General features: G+C 56.7%; 3 protein-coding genes across 3 annotated transcripts; 2 read left to right on the forward strand and 1 right to left on the reverse strand.

Annotated features, from left to right (window-relative positions):
• Positions 1-180: 180 nt before the first annotated feature.
• On the forward strand, positions 181-2,674 carry QBC33DRAFT_543954 (uncharacterized protein). Its single transcript, XM_060428413.1, has 2 exons — positions 181-472; positions 539-2,674. Exons 1-2 carry the CDS (start codon positions 335-337, stop codon positions 2,210-2,212), a joined length of 1,812 nt encoding a protein of 603 aa, XP_060281997.1. The 5' UTR covers positions 181-334; the 3' UTR covers positions 2,213-2,674.
• A 369-nt stretch (positions 2,675-3,043) lies between these two features.
• On the reverse strand, positions 3,044-5,136 carry QBC33DRAFT_543959 (uncharacterized protein). Its single transcript, XM_060428414.1, has 2 exons — positions 4,603-5,136; positions 3,044-4,543 (listed from the first exon to the last, which is right to left on the reverse strand). Exons 1-2 carry the CDS (start codon positions 4,752-4,754, stop codon positions 3,418-3,420), a joined length of 1,278 nt encoding a protein of 425 aa, XP_060281998.1. The 5' UTR covers positions 4,755-5,136; the 3' UTR covers positions 3,044-3,417.
• Positions 5,137-5,868: 732 nt separating this feature from the next.
• QBC33DRAFT_135503 (uncharacterized protein) lies at positions 5,869-7,664 on the forward strand. Its single transcript, XM_060422084.1, has 3 exons — positions 5,869-6,264; positions 6,332-6,856; positions 6,919-7,664. Exons 1-3 carry the CDS (start codon positions 6,179-6,181, stop codon positions 7,547-7,549), a joined length of 1,242 nt encoding a protein of 413 aa, XP_060281999.1. The 5' UTR covers positions 5,869-6,178; the 3' UTR covers positions 7,550-7,664.
• Positions 7,665-9,455: the final 1,791 nt, after the last annotated feature.

Here is a 9,455-nt window from a genome sequence, read left to right on the forward strand (position 1 = left end):
ACTCGTCCTTCTGGCACCTAATTGGAATCAAAATGGGCTAGGCTTTAGTAGACCCACCCCCCGTCAGCTGGTAGGTCCGGCGAGGCTACGGCGACAGTGCGTCACAGTCGTGGCATCTGATTCGCTACTAGAAAAGGACATGTGGAATACCTGGCCTTGCGCTTCATGACCTACCTGCCCAACCTATCTTACCTCGGGACTGAGCACCGAAGGTTTACTGTACTTATAAATATATTAGAAACGCCCCTCGCAAGAACGAATCATGACTTTGGCACGACGACTCTGATTTTCCACTTGATTACATTAATTCCGACCCCTAGGCCAACTTCCAGCCATGGCGCCCGTCATACCCTCAGCCAAGCTCACGCTCAAGTACGGCCTCTACGCATGCGATTTCGACCCCCTGGACGCGGACCGGCTTATATGCGGAGGCGGAGGTGGCGCTAGCCGGACAGGAGTCGGGAACGCAATTGTAAGGAAATATGGAAAGCATGCATCTTTTTCTACAGGACAGGTCGCTCACTGGTATGCATCACAGAGTGTTCTCAACACCTCCAATAACGAGATTCGGCTCAGTTCCGAGATTGAGCTCAGCAGAGATGAGGATAGCGTCACGACGCTCGCAGCCGGCCAGCGGAAAGGCAGAACGACACTAGTCTATGCGGGCATTAATTCGAGCGAGGAGGACATTGCAAAGGGCAAGAACGAGCACTTCAGAGTGTTTGGGGTTGACCAGGCTTCCAAGGCGAAATCCGCGACTGGGCCAAAGATTGCAGAGCTGTCGCGCTCTTCCTTCTTCAGCTCCAAAGAAGCTTCCACCTATCAGAGGCTGCTCAGGCTATCACCGACGACCTCCGAGACGACTCACCAGGTCGGCGCAGCTGCAACAGGCGCGACAGGGCTCTCCAAGAGTGGCGATATCGCAGTATTCGATGTCTCAACGACCGGAAGCCTTGGGCCGAAGCTCAGAGGCAAGCTGGAGCTGTCAAAGGAAGCCATGGATTTGGATATCACCCAGGTGGGTGACGATGCCTGGCAGCTGGTCTACTGCGACGACTACGAGCTCCACGTCATGGACATTGGGAAGAAGACCTGCCACGATCCATCTCCCGTCTACGAGATGACCCAAGACGAGGCCATTGGTTCCAAGATCCGTCCGTCGTTCCGCTCGGTCAGGTACCTGACGTCGCATTCCGTCATGACGGTCTCCAACCTTCCCAAAGCTGGCGGCGCCATCCTCCACGGCTTCCGCCTCCCAGCCAATTCCGACCAAGCCAAAGCGCGGCTCGCCGCTTCCGTCGTCCTCCCGAAGAACGTGACACGCGCAACGGGCCTCGCGGTGCGGAACCTCTCCCCGCCATCCACACCCTCGGCACCGCAAGGCAACACCCAATTCGCCATCGCCGTCGCCGGCCAGGACTATTCAGTCTCCTTGTACACAATGGACTACCAGACCCTCGGCGACATCGGCCTGATGGCCAACCTCCACCCCATCACCACCCTCAAGGCAGTCCACCCCAGCCCCATCTCAGGCCTGGCATTCAGCCACTTCATCCCCCCCAAGTCAGGCACGTCGCGCGCGGCACCCACCCTCAAGCTCGCGAGCATCGGGTCAATGGGCAACACGGTAGTCGTGCACGCCCTCCCCCTCCGCCGCCTGCCCGACAAGTCGGCGTCGGCCCGCCGCGGCGGGCCCCCGCGCCCGCAGAGGTACGTCATCGCCCTCAAGTCCCACGGCCCCAGCCCGGCCGCCCTGCTCGTCGTCACCGCCGTCGTCGTCTGCCTGCTCGCTGCGCTGCTGCAGGGCGTGCTGGAGGTGCGGGGCCTGTCGGGCCCCGTCGTCGGCGCCCGCCGCGTCGTCCCCGCGACATGGCAGTCGCCGATGCGCGGAGGAGGAGGAGGAGGAGTCGCCGCCGCTGGTGCACAGGGAGGGGCGGGGGAGTTCCTTACCGGGCTGTCGGCGCGGCGCGGTGGGGACGGAGATGCGGTTGTGCTGAGCGCGGAGGGGGCCGAGGTCAGGGTCGACGCGCATGATGCCGAGAGGTATGGCGACGCGAGGGAGTGGGGCGACCTGCCCGCCTCCCAGAAGGCGGCTTGGAAGGAGCGCCTGGAGCAGGCGGGCCACTGGGGGGAGGAGATGGGGGAGGCGGTCTTCAAGGGGGTCCTGTTTGCTGATCTCGCTGGTGCGGTCGGCCATATGGTCGGGGGCTAGACTTTCGGCTGCCTACCTGGGTACTACTGTATGCACCACACACACACATAAAGATAATGAAGCGAGGAGATTGGGCTGGGATGGAATTGGGATGTATGCTCATTCCAACGCGGGGCACGCTGTGGCGGTGGTGTTTCAGTCATTTAGAATTGTTGTATTTCTAGCAGATGCATTCTTTGGCGCGCCTCGACGGAAAAATGAATTCCAGTCGCCAAGGGGCTTTCCGCTCCTCGCTCCCCATTGAAGACCTGAGGCTTGAAAATGAACCAAGGGTTATGAAGACCTCTGTCACGAAATAAGCGTCGTTACATACCATCGTCGCCCCTTGGGAAATAAAAAGTCGTCTACCAGCCTCTCCCTGTAAGACTTCGGGGTATGTTGCGGGAGAAGGGAGAGGGGGAAAGAAACGCCTTGGCCCTTCTTGTACATCCCACCTGCCGAGTCAACGTTGCCTTTCTTTTGCTTCCTCCCCTTTTCACCCCTCGTGATCAGCGTAAATGACCGACCACTAGTGACGCAAGAGCAATAAACACGGGAAAATCTGGCGGGACAAAGTAACGCTCCCAGGTTTGCTGGGAAGGAGGTGTCATGGTCGCCGTGGTGGTTGCAGTGCATATATTGCCTGCGTCAATATATCGGGGCTCGCCCGCCCCTATATGTATGTACATACACCGGGCCGCGGGTTGTGTGTGTGTCGGAAAAGCTTGGCGATGCACCGAAAGGCTGGATAACTCCACTGCCAAGGACGATTCACCTGGGTAACTACCAGGTGTGCTTTTTACTGAGATGACGCCGCATGGCCTTTGCTTAAGAGGATGCTATGATAAGAGGTGGGTTATCAACGTACGTGGAGTGATTGATTTCTCTGTTTTTGACCCCTTGCCATTCCATTTCTCCCCCGTGCCCCTCTCGAGCCATCTCAAGCGGGAGAACACGCTTGGTACTGTACACCTAAGGATATCATCCTCTTCCTTGAAATTCTCAGCGCCTTCCCACGCGAATCGGCTCCTCGATGCTGGCCTTGAAATCCCCCGTCGGCGCCTCGCTCCTCTCCCGGTTGTGCGTGTAATTAAAAGTGGTATAAAAGCGCCCAATGTAACTCCCATGCTCCAATGCTGCGCAAGACGCGCGAACCAAATCTAGACTTATGTTACAATAAGTTTTCTTTTTCTTTTTTGCACCTCCACCTCCAGTAGGACGCCATTTCACCACGGCGTAAGGTTCTCCGGCAGCAACGGGTACTCCTCCCCGTCGATGATCTCCGTACCATGGCCGAGATCCTCGGAGCTAGCGGCTTCGGCGCCGGTCTCTGCGCCCTCGTCACCCATGTCCCAACGCTTCCAGTTCGAACCGCAGTTTCCGGGCACGTACTGGGCCACGTCCATCCGCAGCGTCATCTTGACCTCGGGGCAGTACTCCCAGATATGCTTGCGCCGCTCGGGGGTGCCCCAGATGCCGCCGTGGAGCGTCCGGCCGCTGCCGCCCGTGTGGTAGCCCATGGGCTCGTAGAAGCCGTTGCGCCACTCGTCGATCCCCTCGACGTAATCGTCGGGATCCACCGTGTCCAATGTGGTATTGTACAGCCCCTTATGGGCGATGGCTGAGATGTTCTTGCTGTCCGCATCGGGACGGATGGGCTTGCCTGAATGCGCCTCGCCGGAGAAGCTTGTCGAGACGGTCCCGTTTGCGAGTGTCGATCCCGGCCGGTGGCCGAGCCGGTCCGTCAGCCACACATCCTCGGGCTCGGAGCCGTCGACGCGCTGCTGATTGCGTAGGACGTCAATGATGGCGCTGACGCGGCGTAGCGACAGACCACCGTTGCCACCGAACCGGCCCCTGGGATTCCACGGCGCGCCAACCCAGTCGAACTCGAGGTAGTCATTAAGGCTCTGGTGGCTGTTGGCGCACAGAATGCTGTCGGTTTGAAAGACGAGCAACCACTCGGCGGGCTGCAAAACAACCTCGTAGAGCCACAGGTTGGTCAAGAAGCGCGAAATCTCCTCTTGCGATCCGGTGCTCATGTTGGCAGGGATGTACGTCAGGTCGAGTTTACCGGCAGCAACTTGCTCCCGGATCGCCATGCTTTTATTGATGTGTTCCACGCTCTCGACGGAGCCCATGAATCGGAAGCGCCAGTCCGGCGGGACGACACTGATGAAGTGTAGCATCAGGGGCGCAAGTAGTGGGAACGGACGGTTCTCGATCAATAGAGCGACCTTGGACTCGTTGAATTTTGACGCCTGCTGCTCGTAGTGGTAATCGAGGGAGACGCTCGGGAGACTGAGTTCTACATTCTGCAACTGGGGATATGACAGATAGAGCGAGAGAGAGCTGGAGAGTTTGGGTCAGCCACCACTCGTGCCTTCAGCGCCCAGAGTTTGTTGCCCTACAGGAATATGATGAAGGCGCCAGATATGCGCATTCGCCGTGTCGACCGCCCCCAGGCTCTCAAAGTGAGGGCCTTTCCCTTGTCCCATACATCGTTCATTGTAACATCGTCCAGGACACGGCTGTGATTACGGAAGTGTTCAAGAAGAGCCATGATGGGAAGAATGAAAGCCCAAGGCCAGTTTATCGTTCGAAACTAGTTGGTAGATTGTTAGACTCGCAAAATCTAGGGCGTCTTCAGCGGTGGTTCGCTGGAGGGCACCAACTTTAGAAGGGGAAGAAGCGAGCTCCCTTCGGTCATAGCATCGTGGTAGGTGGTTAGCAATACGGGTAACAGGTCCTGGCTGTTCTGACAAGTTCAGGACAAAAGCGAAGAGGCAGGCAAAGCAAGGGACGAAACCGAGGGAGGTATTCGATTCGTACGTCGAGAAATAAGACAGAGGCTACGCGCAGTCGGATCCAGGGAAGAAGCGACCAAAGACATCGTACGAAGATCCATCTGTGTGTCGACCAAAAATTCCATCTGTATGTACCGGCGAAGTACTTTGGGGTCACTGATGCGCAGTAAGGGTTCGTGAGTTGCCCCACACGATAGGGGAGGCAACCCCGGCAGCCCAAAAGCATGGGACTCCCGTTCGGGTTTGATTGGGCAGACCAGCCATAACATTGCTCCTTTGGCTTGGCATTAAGTCCTGAAACGGCCTGGGCGATCCGAGCCTGCATCATTATTGCACATGGCATCAAGCTTGCGCAGAAATACGAAGTTTAAAAAAGAAGACAGGCCCCACTGGCATGACAAGGGCCAGGGCCATGGAGCCAGAAAGTGGAAATGTTTAGTGGACCTAGTGTTGTCTGCGTGCCAGTATGTTCAGTGATGCGACTACCAGTGTTCAGGTATCTAGGGAGGGACGTCCTACTATGTAGGTAACTCAGGTAGCCACGGTAGCTTGTCTCCATGTTCACTGCCCTGAAGCCGACTCACAATTCCCAACTGCATAGCATAGTATTTAGAGAAGTTGGACAAGTCCATAGTGAACGTACAATGTAAGCACTACATCAATTTCGTTTCCCGACCACCTGGGACGGCCAAAATGAGTCCGAACAAGGTGGGATCAAAGGGAGGGAGGGGAGGGCTGAAGTTTCCGTGGGGCCCCGAGCATGGATTCCACCACGAAATAAGGGGCACTCCACAGGTACCAAAGAGTACCTCCCTCGAGGTCTGGGAAGGTTCCCTGCCCTCCCTCGTTTGCCAACGCGCTGCCAAGCAGTAGACGTGATGCTATACGAATCCTCCCTTAGCTCGCGATCTCGCCCCTCCCTGATCAGTTGTAGCGCTACAATTTACCGCCCTGGGTGAACAGCTTCTCACTCATCTTCACATGGTTGACGAACTCTGAATGGGTGGCGAGCGCTGACTGAGAACACGACATCTGCATGATGCCCTGTTGAAGCGCAGTGTACCATTTCCTCCTCAGGTTCAATCTGGCAAGGAATTACATCGCCGGACGGTCGGGACTTCGGGACAGAGCCTCAAACCTTGATTCGTCTTTCCCTAGTGGAGAATAAACCTCCATCACCATGGCTATCGCCTCTCCTTCGCATTCGCCCGGCATATTCGCGATCACGAAAGCCAGAGTCCTTTTATTCGTCTCTCTAGCAATAACGTAAGTCGGCCTCGCCTCGGAGTATTCGTTTGAGCGTTTTGCTGACCGTGTCTCCCTCCTTGCGAAGATGGTGGCTCGCCTCGATCTTTCCTCACTACAAGCCCATGATACGAGCCGAGTTCAAATCGAGGTTAGGTGAGGCACGGCAGAGGATACCGTCGATCAAGGTCGACTGGCATCAGACCAGCGAAGACCCCCGTAACGCCTACAATGCTTCCAAGCTCGCCATCTTGATCGAGCCAAGACCCTTGCCGCACCTTGTCCCCCAGATCCTCCACATGATATCCGTGGTCCCGCCTGACTGGCGATTCCTCTTCATCGGCTCGGAGAAAAGCGTCGTGAGCGTGGGAAGGCCATACGCAACAAAGCACCAGCAGGTTATCGGCAAGCTGGACTTGATGGTCCTTCCGGAACCGTGGGAGATAGACACAAAGGAAATGGTCTTCAGGCTCCTGACTGACATTCGCTTCTACGAGGAGTTCCTGCCCGGCGTCGAGTGGATTCTCAAGTACGAAGCCGACAGCATCATGTGCGCAAACTCGGACGACAGCTTGAACAATTGGCTGGATTGGCACTGGGCTGGTGCGCCGAGGTAGGCTCCTTTCACGCCCCTCTTCTGCCCAATGTATTGGACCACGCCTAACCGGGCCATAGGACTCCCGACGACCGATTCTCGGGGAATGGTGGACTGTCCCTACGTCGCGTGTCTGCGATCAAACGAGTCTTGGGTTTTCAGCAGCGATACAACAACAGCGAGCCCGAGGACGAGTGGTTTGGGAAGCGCCTGTGGGTATTGCCGGGCGCAAAGGTTGCCGCTGGGGCCGATGGTGCATTGGCTGTCGAGGACGTCTACATGGAGAACTCGATGGGGTTCCACGTGCGCAACGGTGGAACGCAACTGTCCGACGGCGTGTGGGCCGACCCCATACAACGAAAGAGCATCCTCGACTACTGCCCCGAGCTGAGTATGATCATGGATATGAAGCTAGAGCGGGAACGGTGCAAGGGAGACGACCAGCAGGGGGCCATCCATCCAACCGAGGCGGAAAGGCAGGCAGAGGAGGTAAGGAAGATGCGAGAGGAGGCGAGGAGGAAGCAAGAATTGTCGAGTATCCAGCAGAAGGAGAGGATAAAGGAACTTCAGGAAGAGGCGGCGAGAGAGGCAGCCGTGGAAGCGGCAAGGAATGGCGACTTTGCCATGGTGAACGGCACAGTAGTATTGCCCACACCGGTGTCACAAGCCGGCAGCAGCCCACAAACATCGGAAACCACGGCACGGCGGTGATCGATCCAGGGAACAGTATCGAAGATGCATGGAGGGAGTCTCGGGCATGAGCCTGGATTTTTGGTGGGCAGAAAGATGACCATCCATGACACGTTACCACTGGTCCTAGACACAGATATTTGTTTTGTGTCGAGTCCCTCTAGAGCGGCCGGCGAGCAGGCGGAGTTTCGGTACATCGGCAAAGTCATTTATATTGGGAGCACTTTCCATGCACTGCGGTTTTGCAAGGGATGACGACGATCGTCATTTGTTTCTTTTTTTTCTCCTTTTTACTTCTTACGGGGTATAGGGGGATCTGCAAGATCAGAGTCTGGGTGTTAATCGGTTCTAGTTATTCTTCACTGAAACAACCCGATTTTTCTGTCTCGAAAACCGTTTTTATGCTTACTTATTACGTGCGTCAATGGCAGGTTGGGCATCTCGGTCATGTTCTTCTTTTCTTTTTCGCCCTGCCTAGCCAGCCACCCACTCGGTCAATGCCAAGCAGGTACACCGATCTATACGTAGATGTGCGAGCATACTCATGCAGCATTTGCGATCTGCAACGGCATGACTAGAGCTTACATGGTAAGATAGCCGAACCCCGCCAAGCCATCAAGCCTCATCATACCACTCTAAATGGTCGCCCTGGGGCCTTACGCAAGCTCATCGTCGTAACCCATATGTGGTTTATTTATACCTACAACTAATTACCGCGGTTGGGATATTACATGGCATGCACACCGCATCCGCCCGCTGTTTACGCTCGTCGGTTCCCATGTTCCGTCTCCAAGCCGCAATCAGCCAAAATACAGATTTGGAGATCCATGCCTGGGCCCCCACCCCCTTGCTATTTTTCTTCACACTCCGATCCGTTTTTCTCTCATTTCGAGGCTTTTCGTCGCTGTTACTGCTTATGAATTTGGACGTGCGCCAAGGTACCTGTACGTTTTAAGGCGCATGTACGGCCTACGATGGGACGCAGAGAGAGAGGCCCACACTAGACACGGAGGCGGGGGTAGATCTGCCGGGAAAGGCACATCAGCCGCACGGCTGATGTGGGGCAGATGGCACCCGTTTTGGTGAGTTTGGGGATGCTCGCTCCGATCCGGAGAAGGGCTCCCAGTGGTTCCAATAGAGCCAGCATGTATGTAACCTGGCTGCGCAAGTTAATAGCTCGGCTCATCAATTTTCAGGTTCCTGTCCCATTTGAGCCGGCCCCCGTATGCGTGGAGGCCGCGTGCGGGAGGGTGGAAGAGCAAACCATTTGGGGAAGACTTGATGCTTATTTTCGGCCTGCCACACATTGGCTCCGGCTGGGTCTCAGATGCATTTGCTACCACACAATTGCAGCTTAGCAGCCACCGGCAACTCTTGATGGCCGCCGATACATCCGTGATCATGAGGGCCCCCGATGCCGTTGAAGCGAACACACTCCGAGGCTACTTTTAGGATGTGGCAGCATTGCAGGATCTGCCCCTTCAGTGGAGACTCGACGTGAATGGGCTTGCAAGTGCGAACCTGGCAATGCGGCAAGTTAACGTCGCAGGGTGTGCAAGCTTCTGTGCCATGGCTCGGTATCACGGCCAGGTGGTATTGAACATCTCCTTTAGTATTTATTCTGTCATCCCCTAGTCCGGGCCTGATGCCGCATTGCCTTGCTCTCTTCCTCGCCTGCCCATCTTATAATGTGCTACATCCTCCCTTCTCCGAGAGCCCAGATCTCTTGGCACTTTCTCGTTTAGTGACCAAGACTTTCCTGTCGTCTCCTTTTTATCCCCAACAGCCTGTTGTTGTCTGAGTCCAGCCTTGCTCCCTCGCTGGGGGGGGGGGGGGGGGGGGGGGGGGGGGGGGGGGGGGGGGGGGGGGGGGGGCGGGGGGGGGGGGCGGGGGGGGGGGGGGGGCGGGGGGGGGGGGGGGCCGGGGT

The sequence above is a fragment of the Phialemonium atrogriseum genome (genome assembly GCF_030411735.1).
Source record: "Phialemonium atrogriseum strain 8032-3 unplaced genomic scaffold QBC33scaffold_18, whole genome shotgun sequence".
Lineage (NCBI taxonomy): Eukaryota > Fungi > Ascomycota > Sordariomycetes > Cephalothecales > Cephalothecaceae > Phialemonium > Phialemonium atrogriseum.

Excerpts from the sequence above, each read along its gene's own strand:
- QBC33DRAFT_543954 (XM_060428413.1), top strand. The coding sequence starts at position 335 with ATGGCGCCCGTCATACCCTCAGCCAAGCTCACGCTCAAGTACGGCCTC. Across the intron at positions 473-538 it reads CAGGAGTCGGGAACGCAATT|AGTGTTCTCAACACCTCCAA; the intron begins GTAAGGAAATAT and ends TATGCATCACAG.
- QBC33DRAFT_543959 (XM_060428414.1), bottom strand. The coding sequence starts at position 4,754 with ATGGCTCTTCTTGAACACTTCCGTAATCACAGCCGTGTCCTGGACGAT. Across the intron at positions 4,544-4,602 it reads GGCGCCTTCATCATATTCCT|CTCTCTCTCGCTCTATCTGT; the intron begins GTAGGGCAACAA and ends CAAACTCTCCAG.
- QBC33DRAFT_135503 (XM_060422084.1), top strand. The coding sequence starts at position 6,179 with ATGGCTATCGCCTCTCCTTCGCATTCGCCCGGCATATTCGCGATCACG. Across the intron at positions 6,265-6,331 it reads TTCGTCTCTCTAGCAATAAC|ATGGTGGCTCGCCTCGATCT; the intron begins GTAAGTCGGCCT and ends CTCCTTGCGAAG. Across the intron at positions 6,857-6,918 it reads CACTGGGCTGGTGCGCCGAG|GACTCCCGACGACCGATTCT; the intron begins GTAGGCTCCTTT and ends ACCGGGCCATAG.